Source organism: Pangasianodon hypophthalmus, chromosome 24 (genome assembly GCF_027358585.1).
Source record: "Pangasianodon hypophthalmus isolate fPanHyp1 chromosome 24, fPanHyp1.pri, whole genome shotgun sequence".
Lineage (NCBI taxonomy): Eukaryota > Metazoa > Chordata > Actinopteri > Siluriformes > Pangasiidae > Pangasianodon > Pangasianodon hypophthalmus.
The window spans coordinates 905,437-920,664 of record NC_069733.1 but is presented as its reverse complement, the minus strand read 5'-3'; the positions used below and the strand labels follow the sequence as shown (position 1 = coordinate 920,664).

General features: G+C 45.1%; 2 protein-coding genes across 6 annotated transcripts in view; one reads left to right on the top strand and one right to left on the bottom strand.

The window, feature by feature from the left end:
* pgam5 (PGAM family member 5, serine/threonine protein phosphatase, mitochondrial) overlaps positions 1-2,109 on the top strand; it is a 6,018-nt gene extending 3,909 nt beyond the window's left edge. For both annotated transcript variants that reach the window (XM_034299169.2, XM_034299168.2), the window contains exon 6: positions 692-2,109. In XM_034299169.2, coding sequence (XP_034155060.1) covers positions 692-842 — 151 coding nt within the window. In that variant the 3' untranslated portion in view covers positions 843-2,109. The remainder of the gene's footprint in view (positions 1-691) is intronic.
* Positions 2,110-3,756: 1,647 nt separating this feature from the next.
* Positions 3,757-15,135, bottom strand: ankle2 (ankyrin repeat and LEM domain containing 2). Of its 4 annotated transcripts, none has more exons than XM_034299364.2 (14): positions 14,708-15,135; positions 14,412-14,473; positions 11,168-11,538; positions 10,592-10,786; positions 10,114-10,307; positions 8,046-8,234; positions 7,833-7,955; positions 7,675-7,747; positions 7,272-7,441; positions 7,007-7,113; positions 6,688-6,878; positions 5,932-6,496; positions 5,695-5,826; positions 3,757-4,476 (listed from the first exon to the last, which is right to left on the bottom strand). In XM_034299364.2, exons 3-14 carry the CDS (start codon positions 11,532-11,534, stop codon positions 4,242-4,244), a joined length of 2,541 nt encoding a protein of 846 aa, XP_034155255.2. In that variant the 5' UTR covers positions 11,535-11,538; positions 14,412-14,473; positions 14,708-15,135; the 3' UTR covers positions 3,757-4,241. The 4 variants fall into 4 exon arrangements, with proteins under 4 accessions (XP_034155255.2, XP_034155254.2, XP_034155253.2 ...); XM_034299363.2 differs by having other exon boundaries at positions 11,168-11,535; XM_034299362.2 differs by lacking the exon at positions 14,412-14,473.
* Between the last annotated feature and the right edge of the window lie 93 nt (positions 15,136-15,228).

Here is a 15,228-nt window from a genome sequence, read left to right as displayed (position 1 = left end):
TTCTAATCTGATTCTGATTCCTTTCTGATCTGATTCTGATTCACTTCTGATCTGATTCTGATTCATTTCTGATCTGATTCTGATTCCCTTCTGATCTGATTCACTTCCAATCTGATTCTGATTCCTTTCTGATCTGATTCTGATTCACTTCTGATCTGATTCTGATTCATTTCTGATCTGATTCTGATTCAGTTTTGATCTGATTCGTAGTCACTTCTGATCTGATTCTCATTTGATTCCCTTCTGATCTGATGCTGATTTGGTTTAGATCAGGCTTCTATCATTCGTACTTCAATTCGTACAAGTTTTGTTTCTGAACCATTTTAGTGTTGATTAGTTTCTTATTTTTTCTGAATTGTTTATGATCCAACTCTGAGTCACTTCTGATCTGATTCTGATTCAGTACTGATGAGGTTCAAATTAGTTTCTGAAGCATTTCTGATTCATTTCTGATCTGATTCTGATTTGGTTCGAAACGTTTTCTAAATCAGTTGAGCTTCAAATTTTGTTCTCAATTGGAGTCACTTCAGATTCTCTTCTGATTCAGATTAAATGATTCTGATTCACTGTGGTGCTTTTGTTTCTGTAAGTGTTGTGTGATTCCTAAATGAACGACACCCTAACTGATTCTTCCTTTGTGAAGCTGGCTTATCTGTGTGTGTGTGTGTGTGTGTGTGTGTGTGTGTTGCAGAGCTCTGCAGTTTCCTCCTGAGGGCTGGCTGCGTTTGGGGCTCAATAACGGCAGCATCACGTGGCTCACCATTCGTCCGAGCGGCAGGGTGGCACTGCGGGCGCTGGGAGACTCCGGCTTCATGCCACCCGAAAAAGTGACACGCACCTGACACTCCTGATCCGCTTCTGAACCAGAACCGTCAGAATCAGAACCTCGTCTCACACACAGTAAAGCTGCGTTGGTGTTACAGAGGGGACATTTCCTGTTTTTAGTGAATGTATTACTGACCACCTGATTATTAACTGATCACTGAATCAGAAGGGCAAAGTGACTCAGTACTGATTCATGATTTATATGATTCTGATTCAGTACTGATTCATCTTTGTCCTGAACTGTTCCTGATTCAGTTTCAGATTGGTTTTTTATCTGATTCAGATTCATTTCAGATCTCAAGTTTGGTTTCCATTTTGGTTCTTATTCATTGCTGATCAGATTCTGATTCACGCTATCTGATCTGATTCCGATTTTGTTCTGATTTAGTTTTTATTTTGACTCACTTTTCATTCTGATTCGGTTCTGATTCATTTCTAGAGTCATTCGGAGCACTCGGCACGTTCGGCTGCTTAGACCTGCATCCTGATCTGAAATTTATCACATTTGAAACGATTAAATCTCTTCAGCGCATCGTGACAGATCCGTAACTGTTAACATTCGTGTCCTGAATTCTCCTTTGCTTCACTCCTTCATGTGTTCGCGGTGTGGTGGCGTGTTTGTGGGTACAGTATTGGTGTTTTTATATTATCGTACGAGTCTGGATTAATGAAGAAGCTTTACTGGAGTAAAGCATCTGATTGTTCTTCATGAATGCAGACTCCGTTCATAAACAAAGGAAAAACCAGCATCATGTTTCTATTTATTTATTTTGCTTTCAAACCCGATCAGGACGAGCTGCGTTCAATAACACAGAACATCGCTGTTGTGTTTGTGTCCCAGCAGGAAATACTGACTCCTGATCAGGGTTTTTTTTCTAAAAGCGAGGTGTTTGATGCAAAAAAATAAATAAAAAAACCAGAGGCCTTGATGTGGAGCCGGAGTTCTGCTCGTCTGACCCTCAATCCCAGAATTCTGTTCAGCGTAGAACTAAGAGAGAGTTAACACACGACGAGGGAAAATCACAAATCTCACGCTCCTGCCAGCGATCATTCAGTTTAGTGATGATTATTGTCTCATGTCAGTATCAGCACACACCTCAACCTTAATCCAAATGTTCTTCTGAAAGCCAGCACTCCATGTGTGTGTGTGTGTGTGAGAGAGTGAGGTATTATGTATGAATCAGACTCGTCAGGCAGGAGAACACGGCCGTTATTTTAATCAGTAACGTCTGTACAGTTTGTTGCATTGTTGATTTTGAGAATTCAATAAAGTGTAAATCTTCAGGTTCAGCAGTCTGTGTGTGTTTAATTCACATTAACGTCACAAATATTACGTTTGTCTTCTGCACATTTTCACACTGGATCAGTGACCTAATGTACGACTTTAAAGCTTAAAGCAGCCAACAAACCTACAGTATAATCTGTATATTATATTGAGTGTAATTGGTGTGAAACTGACGGCTCATATCTCGGCTTTGGAGTGAGATATTCAGACCAAACCTACGCTCCTGTGTACGTCTCGACCTCAGTAACCAACCGTGTGAATATGAAGAAGATCGGAGAAAGTCAAATTTTTCACCCAAAAAAACTGTAAGGGGTTTTTTCGGGCGAAAAATTCAACTTTCTCAGATTTTCCCCAAATTCGTACCGTGGGTTTGTGGAGTCGAGACACACACAGCAGTGCACTTGGTTTTGTCCTGTCACACTCCAAAGCTGAGATCTGAGGTTCAGTAATCACACACATACAGCTACATTTTGCACAATGAAACTGCTTGAGCAATTAACTGGAATTGCAGCCTCATATCTCGGCTTTGGAGTGAGATATTCAGAACAAACCTGCGCTCCTGTGTACGTCTCGACCTCAGTAACCCACGGTGTGAATTTGGGGAGAATCTGAAAAAGTCGAATTTTTCGCCCGAAAAAACACAAAGGGTAACCCCTTACAGTTTTTTTGGGTGAAAAATTTGACTTTCTCTGATCTTCTTCATATTCACACGGTTGGTTACTGAGGTCGAGACGTACACAGGAGCGCAGGTTTGGTCTGAATATCTCACTCCAAAGCCGAGATATGAGCCGTCAGTTTCACACCAATTACACTCAATATAATATACAGGACATGCTAATTTACACACTCGCTATAAATCACACACTCATTTTTACACTCACTGCAATCACAAAAAGTCTGTGATTATACCGACTGTGTGGTTATAGTCAGTGTGTGATTATAGTCAGTGTGTGATTATAGAGAGTATCACATGCATTCATAGATGATTTAAACTCTTTATGTAAGGATTTCCTGAAAGATTTATGGTTAAAGACGATAAGTGGGCGGAGCCACTGTTCTGAGATCTTACACTCGGACTAAACACACACACTCCAGCTTAATGAAGACATTACGATAAATTTTTTTTTTTTTTACGAGATGCTGTGCACTTTATTTCTGTTTCTCAGTAGTACATCAAATAACTTTTCTCCTCTGCCAGGAAATAAACAGGACCGAGTCATGCAACAGGGCGAGAATGCACACGAGAATAAAAATAACAAGCGTCACACACACACACACACACACACACCTTCACTACAGTCTCTTACTCTCCACAGAGATGTGCTCAGAGTGTGTGTTCAACATCAAAAGGCACTAAAGAAGCTCAGGACCACACCGAAATAATAAAAAAATAAACTGTAATTAAAAATGTGCTTTTCTTGTGTGACGGGATCAGACGTGGCCTACTGTTGTAGGAAAAGAAGAAGAAGAAGAAGAAGAAGAAGAGTCAGTGATGTGTGATTTGTTGTGCTGTTTGTACTGTGAACCAAGAATGTGCTGGTTTTGATGACCCCGCCCCCTACAACAGGCCACGCCTCTCCACAACATCGTGTAAATGATTATCGTCTTTACTGTGCGTTCTGCAACCTGTTTAAAATAAACCACGCTTCTGAGTAAGCAACATATTTATTACTGAAGAGAAATAAGACAGAAATCAAATGTATATTCCATATAAGCCAGTGTTCCAGTTATTGACCAGCAGGAGGCGCTGTGAGGGAGCAGGCGGACACGAACGCCCGGCGCGGTTCCCGTTTCTTCACCACAGAACGTTGTGCTACTGAGTTACACCACACGATTTATTCCTTAGCTTTCTTTAATCAGCTACTTTTCTCTAACACGTCAGAGTACCGTGTGAACTTAAATATTTCTGCGTCACCCATAAATAATTACGGATACAAATCCACACTCATACGTACACTTACACACACACACACACATAAGAAAAGAACAGCTATTTAAAAATATACACTACAGCGTAGTTCATTTCACGCTAAACGTTATTTTTTCCCCAGTAAAGTTCTGCAGCAGCGGTGGAGCTCTGTGTGTCTGAGACGGACCGACGCCGAGACACCGAGTCCACGCCAAGCGTTTGTTAAATCGGCGAGTCTCCGAAGTGCTTGAGCCGAATGCGCTGGATGTAACTGGCATGGGCGGGGCTGTAGCTGCAGTGGGCGGGGCTGTAGCTGCAGTGGGCGGGGCTGTAGCGCCCGGGACTGGTGTAGTCGGGCGAGTAGGCGTGTCGGGCCGGACTGTAGCGGCTCACAGGAGAACCGGGAGTCAAAGACTGGAGCCTGGAGTGAGTCTTTAACACGGCTGGAGTCTGCCAACTGCAACACACACACACACACAGACACCCATATAAATACACACACATGTGCACACATACGTACACACGCATATATACACATACACACACACACACACACATACGCATATATACACATAGATACCCATATAAATACACACACATGAACATATGTATATACACGCACGTAACACACATGCGCGCACACACACACACACATTAGCGTAATTAATAACACTCATCGTGAATCTATAGAATGTTTTGAGTGAGTAAGTAAATAAATAAATAAATAAAAGATAAAGATAATTAAGATAAAATGTAAATAACTGTTTATACTAAAAGTTCATGTATGTTACAGTTTAAAAATAAAAGTCAGTAACTTTACAGCATATTTATACTAATAAAGTAAAAAGTTCACAATTTTACATTTAAAACTGGAATAAAAACTAAACTGAATAAAGGCTGTTAATATTGAGATCGTTAATAATAAATAAAATCTCAAAGATGAATAAAAGGTAGCAGGAAAATTAGGTCAAATAAAATTAAAAGAATTAAAATAAATAATGAAAAATTAATTAATTTTGTTGTAATAAAAAGCAAAAAATAAAAAATAAATAAATAAGAAACAATTAAAAAGAAAAAGGGAATAAACAATGTTAGTACTTTTGTAGCTCGAAGTTTCTATAAAAGCAAATTCAGGTTTAATTAAAGGCTGGTATTTTATATCATGATGCTGTTAAAGCTTTAACATAGTTCAAGTCACCACACAAATATCAAAGGTAGCTAGTTAGGAGCTGTAGTAAATAGTTAGTGAGATATTAACTAGTTAGGAGTGGTAGTAGCTAGTTAGGAGAGGTAGTAGCTAGTTAGTGTGGTAGTAGCTAGTTAGGAGAGGTAGTAGCTAGTTAGGAGCCGTAGTAAATAGTTAGGAGCGGTAATAGCTAGTGAGGTAGTAGCTAGTTAGGAGCGGTATAAGCTAGTTAGTAGCTAGTTAGGAGCAGTAGTAGCTAGTTAGTGAGATAGTAGCTAGTTAGGAGCTGTAGTGAACAGTTAGTGAGGTATTAGTTAGGAGCGGTAGTAGCTAGTTAGGAGCTGTAGTAAATAGTTAGGAGCAGTAGTAGCTAGTTAGGAGCGGTAGTAAATAGTGAGGTAGTAGCTAGTTAGGAGCGGTAGTAGCTAGTTAGTAGCTAGTTAGGAGCAGAAGTAGCTAGTTAGGAGCAGTAGTAGTAGAAGTACACACCTCTGCATCTCGGCGCTGGTGTACGACTCGATGGTGCTTTTCCACTTGTGAATGCTGGGATATTTGATCGGGTCAATTTCGGCTCCTCCCACTGCGGCGAAAACGTCACGGTCCAGTCTGGAGGGAGCGTCTCTGCGTGGAGACATGCGGAAGAACAACGGCAACGTCAAACACGCTAACTCACACTGACTCACAACACAATACAACACAATACAGCACCACAGCTGGCTGACTCACCCCTCAATGAACAGCCCTTTCCTGACTCGAGGGGGCGTGGTCAGGATGAGGTCATTCGAACGGTCCAATGATCGATAAGATCCAGAGGTGGAGGAGGAGGCGGAGCTTCCGTGATCCCATGATCTGGAGCGTGAACAGATCAGTCGCTCGCCGTTTGATCCCATTCGAGTCCTCGCTCTCTGCTCCTCCTCCTCCATGCTCTCCTGCGCCAGGAAATACTCGTCCGAACTCGCGCTCAAAAGCTCCGCCCCTTCCTGTTCACCTCCATCCGGATGGCCGCGCAGCGTCATGCGCTCGAACTCCTCCGTCAGGTTGGAGATGGGCGATGGCGGGCAGGAAGAGGCGGGGTTTCGTGGCTCGATGAGGGCGGAGTCTTGTGAGATGGGCAGGATGTGGAAGCCCCGCCCACCCGGGTCGTCTTTAGAGCAGCAGGAGGAGGAGGAGGAGGAAGAGGAGATGCTGGTGAGGGCTGCGTTCTGTCGGTTCTTTATCTCCTCCAGGGAAATATCAGTCTCGTCCAGGAACGCTCCGACCGACACCGAGTTACTGAACTTCTTCTGCTTGCCTGAGATGTTATTTCACACACACACACACACACACACACGTCATACACACACAGGAACACAGAACAAGTTCCTCCACTAAAATGTTATCACGTACATATATATATATATTTTACACATATATTACACCTACATCTCTCCAGCATGTGTGTGTGTGTGTGTGTGTGTGTGTGTGTGTGTGTGTTGTCTTTACCCGGGGAAGGAGTTCTGAACTTGTTGCTCTTGTTGAGTTCTCCAGTCTGGTCTCGAGCGCGCTCAGTGAAGTCCTTCTTGCTCAGGAACTCCTCCAGACGCCGCAGACCCTCTACTGACGCCATGTCCACAAAACTGTCCAGGAAGTTCCAGTACTCAGCCCAGGGGTGGCCCAGCTCACGCGCCAGGTCCCTACATGGCGCACACACACACACACACACACACACACACGGCAGTGAGGCTAATGCAGTAGCTGTATGAACACAGTTAGCGTGATTATATTAATGCTCAGTGAGAGTGTTAGCTCTCTCCACACTGACCTGCCGACTCGCTCCGCTCCACGCTCCGGGTCTGATTTGAGGATGTGGTGGAAATGCTCCGCCCGCTCTCTAGGGGGCGTCTTCCACACACGCCTGAACTCATCCGCCTGACAAACACAAATACACACATTACACAGAGCTTTAACTCTGAGATCTTTGTGAGGCACAAAACAAAGGAGAAAAGTAAATGTGCAGACATAAAGGCAAAGGACAAAGAAAGAAAGAAAGAAAGAAGGAAAGAAAGAAAGCTTGTGATTAAACTCACCTTAGAGGGGCTCAGTGGCCCGGCGAAGGCCCTCACCGTCATCACAGGATCTCGGGGGCTTCTGGGTAATTGTGGTGAGCGGTTTTCCATCGGCTCAGGTGACCAGGGAGCACCAATCACAGGCTGGGCGGAGTTATCAGCTGCTCGGAGGAGGGGCACGTAACACCGGTCTGCAGCCAATCAGAAACAGGCTCAGGAACGTCGACAAAACAGTCACGTCAGTAAAATAATCATGTTATTAAAGACAATCATGATGTTAAAATCATCAGGCTGTCACAATCAAGTAGTGAAAACCATCACGTATTAAACAAACAGCACCATATTAAAATAAATAAGTAAATAACATCAAAATAGTCACATAGTGAAAATGAGCACATTTTTAAAATAATAACATTTTTATTACCTTCTAGATACTCCATAATCTTCTGCTTGATTTCTGGGATTTTATTCTTTTCCTTCATTCGCTCACAAATAATCTGGAATTAGAGCAGGACCGCGTCTGATCAGTGATGTCATAACTGATAACAGTTCCAAGCAGCAAAGCATTGTGGGTAAACTCACCTCGCAGGGTTTCTGGTCGTATTTGTTCTTCCTGTGTTTGTCGATGTCGGGATGAGAGCAGAGGACGTTCACCACGGCCGCACAACCGAACTTACACGCAAAGTGGAGCGGAGTCTCGAAGCACTGAACACACAACAAAACACTGATAAACAACAAACAGACAGACAGACAGACAGCGGAGCTACGACGCTACCGTCACGGCTCACGACTCACGGCTTTATCGGGCGTGTTGAGGTACAGGTCCACGATGTAGCGGATGCGCTGGTGCAGCATGCTTTCAGTATCGTCAGGATACATGAGGCGCATGAAGTCCGGATTCTCCAGCGTGTCGAGCAGCAGCTGAGCCACGCCCGCCTGATTCTCCTTCGCTGCCACGTGCATCACGTTATACCGGCAGCCCTCCTACAACACACACACACACACACACACACACACACACACACACACACACACACACGTAAAACCATGTAAAAAAATTACTTCTGTATTCACTAGTGCTTTAGATAAGATTAGACTAGCTTTGTGCAGTACAATCATTTAACCTTACACCATCTTACGCTGCTGCGATGTCCAGTGACGTTTACTCTGATTATATTATATTAATAATAATTGTGCAAGTTTGCAACTGAACTTATCAGAATTTATTTTTTAGTGGTAATGGTTTCTCGTGATTTATTTTTTTTCTTGTTAGTTTTGTATTTACTGTGAAACATCTTGATAAAATTTCTTTTTAAACATGCGCCAGGACCTCGTTATGAACCTATCAGTTGTGACCGGAACAGACTGCAGTTAAGCTAGCCGCTCTTTCCCAAACTGCGGTTTAATCTACACATAAAACCTAGCTGTGATTTTAGACACATTGTGGTAGTGGAGCCGAACGGGAAAAACAATAAGAAAGTAGGCAGGAAGAAAATTGCACACCTTGTACAAATTTAAACTTGCCTGTCTTGTGCCAATCTAGCAATTTTTCCAATTCAAACCAAATAAAACGCTATAAATCTTTAGAATCACCAAAAAATCCACCACACAGTTAAGTTTTTGCAGTTGGCACTGCCAGCAAGCAGTTCCCGACCTATTATCCTGTTCTCAATCAGGGTGCCTTCACCACCTCCATAAAGTGCGATAGAAGCAACTGGAGGTGTCAAGACTGAAGAAAGGCAGGAAGTACCTGTCTTATTGCACACACTTAAAAAAAATAAAATTATAATTAAATAAATAAAAATAAAAGCCTTATTTAGCATGGCACTGATTCATAATCGGTTGCCATAAGGAAACTTGGTCCTGCTGTGAAGTCTGAGGTGCTTAATTGTATTGGAGACAAAATGAAAACATTTCCAGGCCTGGATGGAACAAGTGTCACCTTGGTGTTCTACACCAATACGTATGGCATATATACTGTACATACGACTGTCTCCCCCTTGCACTAGGTGCTGTTTCCTGGGTGGGAGGTGCCCAAGGCCTCCAGGGGCTTCTCACCTACAACAATCAACCAGAGCCCAGCGAATTCCAGCAAGTCGACTGGGTTCTGGTCCTCAAACCCAGCACAACTTCCTGGATAGGAATTGCAGGGAAGCTAAGCTAAAATCCTCACAGGGTGGCACAACTGGGCTTGCAGTCAAGTGAGCAAACTTACCATATCACCCTACTAAAAATAGATTAAACCCCCAGCTGTTGGGTCTGATAAACAGGAAGGACTGCCAGCCTGAGGACAAGGAGAGTTAGTATGTTCCAGTGCCAGGAACTAGGACTAATCCTGCACCATCTGACATTTCCCACCAGCACTTCCAGTGACTGAGGTAAACACCAAGCAGCGGCTCTACTGAATATCCAAAACCCAGCTAGAGTCTACTGAGTGCTGAGGAGTTTACCTACGTCTGTTCGGCTTAATCGTAATGGTACCTAAACTAGATGGGTCCCTCCGCTTCTGTAACAATGCCTGAAGGTTCAGTCTCAGATCCGGACCCGACAGTGGGGTGTCGTCCTTGCCCCAGAGGTCGCCCCAGAGGTCGCCCCAGTACACTGAGTACTGCTGAGTATGCTGTCATGTTTTTTTAAGCATTAAACATCACTATATAAAGACTTCTTCATAAGGATCGACTTACAGACAGATTAAATAAGCAGCAAAGGCTTTAGCTCGGGAAACAGTTCGGCTCAGAGTAACACTAACAAGACAAACACTAAACTGCTGAAATGGCACTTACAGGCACTTATAAGTGGTTAGCTGACACACTAACGCGGCTAAGAGAGTTAAGAGTGTGTTGATTACGCAGCGCGCTCTGACCTGCAGCACGGTGGGGTTGTCTCCGGAGCCGATGAGGTAGCGCGGGTTGCTCCACACGAGCTCGGTGAAGGCAGCCTCGTCACCTCGCTCCACACACACTCGCAGCCTCGCCGTCAGGTCCTGAGGACGGGGACTCTTGAAGCTGTTCGCCTTTTCTCGGTTTATCCCGTCCGGCTCCGCCAGAGACGAGCCCTCTGAAGGACAGATAGACACAGAGAATAACAGAGAGAGAGAGAGTTCTCTCATTACACACAAACTCTACATGAGATGTTTTTTCTCCTCAGATTAGGAGACATAAGGACACACAATTCTGTTATCATTTAAAACACACATTTTAATCTGTGAAATCACTTTAAGGCTTGGTTTTATGGAATAGTTCGCTTCTGGTTACACATCGAGACACAAAAGTACGTGATGAGAGGTTGGTATTGGACGCTGGAAATCAGACGTGTGTGAAGAAACAGGAAGTGAGTCTCACCTTTCCCGAAGACGAGGGCGGTCTTCACGGGGGACACGCAGGGGGCGCACTTGCTCGGGGAGGGGAAGTAATCACAGAGTCCCTTGGCGAACTTCTCAGCGTCCTCTCGAGTAGAGAAGGCCTTGAAGCGAGCGCCCTTCATCATCTTCACCGCCTGCAGAGCCTCCTTCTTATCCGTGTACACGTGAACCCTTTCTGCAGGAAAGGGCGGCACAAAATAATCATTAATATACATCAATAATTATAAATATCTATATAATCATACATCATATAGGTGTTTAAGATTAAGTTTACCCTTTAACTTGTGTCCAAGCTGCATTCTTACTCAATGCGTCGGCCATTTTTTAAATAACGATTAACAGAGCGGTCTCTGATGGCAGTTCTAGCGCACTACATCTCCCCGAGTCTCTCAGCGTGAACACACTAGTGAACTAGAAGTGCGATTTGAGACACAGCTACACACCTCGCAGCTATAAACCATCACGTCTTACGTGAAAGGCTGCGAACTGAACAGCTCTATGTTCGCTCAACTTCACACCAAAAATCATTTTCACAACTGTTCTTGTTAAATCTCACCGTTTCTCGCCAGCACGTCCTCCCACAGCGGACACACTCCGTAGTAGAATGTGGGCGTGACCTGGGCCGTTTTGTTTGGCGTCTGGACGTCATGTCGTGACGGCGACACACTCCTCTCGCTCAGCGGCTCCTCCTCAGGCGGGTTGAGACCGAGATGGTACCCGACTTCCCCCTCTTCGACTGGGGTGGCGCTCGGGGTCGCAGTCGAGCCTCCGGATTCGTCCTCGACGAGGGCGCGGGCGAGTTTGCGCTCGAATACGGCGCGTGTGGTGGCCGTGATCGGGCCGCACTTCAGGTTGGCTTTGAGGATCTCCTCCCTGAGCTCATCGGCACTCAGAGACTTCAGCCGGGTCAGAGCGGCCTCCATGCTGCTGAGCAAAGAAAGTCTGTTTACGCCCCAGTGTGAGTGTGTATAGACTCCTGGACCCTTTAGTGTGAGTGTGTACTGATTGCTGGACCCTTTAGTGTGAGTGTGTATAGACTGCTGGACCCTTTAGTGTGAGTGTGTATAGACTCCTGGACCCTTTAGTGTGAGTGTGTATAGACTCCTGGACCCTTTAGTGTGAGTGTGTACTGAGTGCTGGACCCTTTAATGTGAGTGTGTATAGACTGCTGGACCCTTTAGTGTGAGTGTGTATAGACTCCTGGACCCTTTAGTGTGAGTGTGTATAGACTGCTGGACCCTTTAGTGTGTGTGTGTACTGATTGCTGGACCCTTTAGTGTGAGTGTGTACTGAGTGCTGGACCCTTTAGTGTGAGTGTGTACTGAGTGCTGGACCCTTTAGTGTGAGTGTGTACTGATTGCTGGACCCTTTAGTGTGAGTGTGTACTGATTGCTGGACCCTTTAGTGTGAGTGTGTACTGATTGCTGGACCCTTTAGTGTGAGTGTGTACTGATTGCTGGACCCTTTAGTGTGTGTGTGTGTACTGATTGCTGGACCCTTTAGTGTGAGCGTGTACTGATTGCTGGACCCTTTAGTGTGAGCGTGTACTGATTTCTGGACCCTTTAGTGTGAGCATGTACTGATTGCTGGACCCTTTAGTGTGAGCGTGTACTGATTGCTGGACCCTTTAGTGTGAGCGTGTACTGATTGCTGGACCCTTTAGTGTGTGTGTGTATAGACTGCTGGACCCTTTAGTGTGAGTGTGTACTGATTGCTGGACCCTTTAGTGTGAGTGTGTATAGACTGCTGGACCCTTTAGTGTGAGTGTGTACTGATTGCTGGACCCTTTACTGTGAGTGTGTACAGACTGCTGGACCCTTTAGTGTGAGTGTGTATAGACTGCTGGACCCTTTAGTGTGAGTGTGTACTGATTGCTGGACCCTTTAGTGTGAGTGTGTACTGATTGCTGGACCCTTTAGTGTGAGTGTGTACAGACTCCTGGACCCTTTAGTGTAAGTGTGTACTGAGTGCTGGACCCTTTAGTGTGTGTGTGTACTGATTGCTGGACCCTTTAGTGTGAGTGTGTACTGATTGCTGGACCCTTTAGTGTGAGTGTGTACAGACTCCTGGACCCTTTAGTGTGAGTGTGTACTGATTGCTGGACCCTTTAGTGTGTGTGTGTGTACTGATTGCTGGACCCTTTAGTGTGAGCGTGTACTGATTGCTGGACCCTTTAGTGTGAGCGTGTACTGATTTCTGGACCCTTTAGTGTGAGCGTGTACTGATTTCTGGACCCTTTAGTGTGAGCATGTACTGATTGCTGGACCCTTTAGTGTGAGCGTGTACTGATTGCTGGACCCTTTAGTGTGAGTGTGTACAGACTGCTGGACCCTTTAGTGTGAGTGTGTATAGACTGCTGGACCCTTTAGTGTGTGTGTGTACTGATTGCTGGACCCTTTAGTGTGAGCGTGTACTGATTGCTGGACCCTTTAGTGTAAGTGTGTACTGAGTGCTGGACCCTTTAGTGTGAGTGTGTACTGAGTGCTGGACCCTTTAGTGTGAGTGTGTATAGACTGCTGGACCCTTTAGTGTGTGTGTGTGTGTACTGATTGCTGGACCCTTTAGTGTGTGTGTGTGTGTGTACTGATTGCTGGACCCTTTAGTGTGAGCGTGTACTGATTGCTGGACCCTTTAGTGTGAGTGTGTACTGATTTCTGGACCCTTTAGTGTGAGCATGTACTGATTGCTGGACCCTTTAGTGTGAGCATGTACAGTGTGCTGGACCCTTTAGTGTGTGTGTACTGATTGCTGGACCCTTTAGTGTGAGTGTGTACTGATTGCTGGACCCCTTAGTGTGAGCATGTACAGTGTGCTGGACCCTTTAGTGTGTGTGTGTGTACTGATTGCTGGACCCTTTAGTGTGAGTGTGTACTGATTGCTGGACCCTTTAGTGTGAGTGTGTACTGAGTGCTGGACCCTTTAGTGTGAGTGTGTACTGATTGCTGGACCCTTTAGTGTGAGTGTGTACTGATTGCTGGACCCTTTAGTGTGAGTGTGTATAGACTGCTGGACCCTTTAGTGTGAGTGTGTACAGACTCCTGGACCCTTTAGTGTAAGTGTGTACAGACTGCTGGACCCTTTAGTGTGAGTGTGTATAGACTGCTGGACCCTTTAGTGTGAGTGTGTACTGATTGCTGGACCCTTTAGTGTGAGTGTGTACAGACTCCTGGACCCTTTAGTGTGAGTGTGTACTGATTGCTGGACCCTTTAGTGTGAGCATGTACAGTGTGCTGGACCCTTTAGTGTGTGTGTGTGTGTACTGATTGCTGGACCCTTTAGTGTGAGTGTGTACTGATTGCTGGACCCTTTAGTGTGTGAGTGTGTACTGATTGCTGGACCCTTTAGTGTGAGTGTGTACTGATTGCTGGACCCTTTAGTGTGTGTGTGTGTACTGATTGCTGGACCCTTTAGTGTGAGTGTGTACTGATTGCTGGACCCTTTAGTGTGTGAGTGTGTACTGATTGCTGGACCCTTTAGTGTGTGAGTGTGTACTGATTGCTGGACCCTTTAGTGTGTGAGTGTGTACTGATTGCTGGACCCTTTAGTGTGAGTGTGTACTGATTGCTGGACCCTGTGTACGGTGCACACTGAGGTAAACGGGTCTGAGAGGCTGTGCAGAAGCTGGAAGAGAGGTCTGAGATCAGACAGGAGTGTAAGAGGAGCTGCATTAGTGTCAGGTGTGTCAGAAGTTCAGGACAGCACAGACAGACATGTCACACCCACAGTCGTGTCACACACCGCTTTTGTGCGCGTGGAGGTGACGGTACCGGTTTACCAGCGGCCCTGTGAGCGCTACTCACCATTCAGGGCGGATTAAAACCACCTCCTGAGGTGTGTGACGGAAAACACATCCGAGCCGCAGCTGCTCAGAAAGGACGCACAATGCAATGAGGACAAGCAGAGACGCGCATTGTTTACAAGCGGTCCCGCGCATGCGCACTGCTTCCCTTCAGCAGTCCCGCGCATGCGCACTCCGCACGTTCCCGAGTTGAAACGGCGGTTTATCCGATTCACAGTATTATCACATCTTTTGAAACAGTAAATCTTTAATATGATGCTCATTCGCACACAAATTAAACGCAACGTTAGCTCTCACCTTTGCTCCGGAAGTCCTCTTGGTCTGTTAGCGAACTCACATTAAATTACTGCCGTTACCTTGGACACCACATTTAGCACTATGTTTTTTAGTGCGTTATAAATAGTGCAATAAAATCCCCAGAATTTTCTCTCTCTGCATCCACGAACCCAATTCAACCTCGAATTAATTCGCTAAAATCCAGAGAAACGGCTTTTATTCGCCTGAATATCTACCCGGTTTAAACTGACACTGAAGCACGCTCAGCACACACACACTTCCGGAAGGTTCTTCTTCGCTACTTTTTCAGCTCAAGATTCCAACAGCGCCTCCTCTGGTCTCGTCTCGTCACTACACCAAACTCATTCCAAAGCGGCATTAAAGGTGCGACAGTCGATTTAAAACAAAATCTTACTTGTACAAAAAGCTGAAAAATCTCTACAACATGCCCAGAAATAACAGTTTAAGCCTCAGCACCAGAGGATTTGTTTTTGTTTGTTTGTTTGTTTGTATGGGCCACCCGTCTGTCAGTCATTTTATAG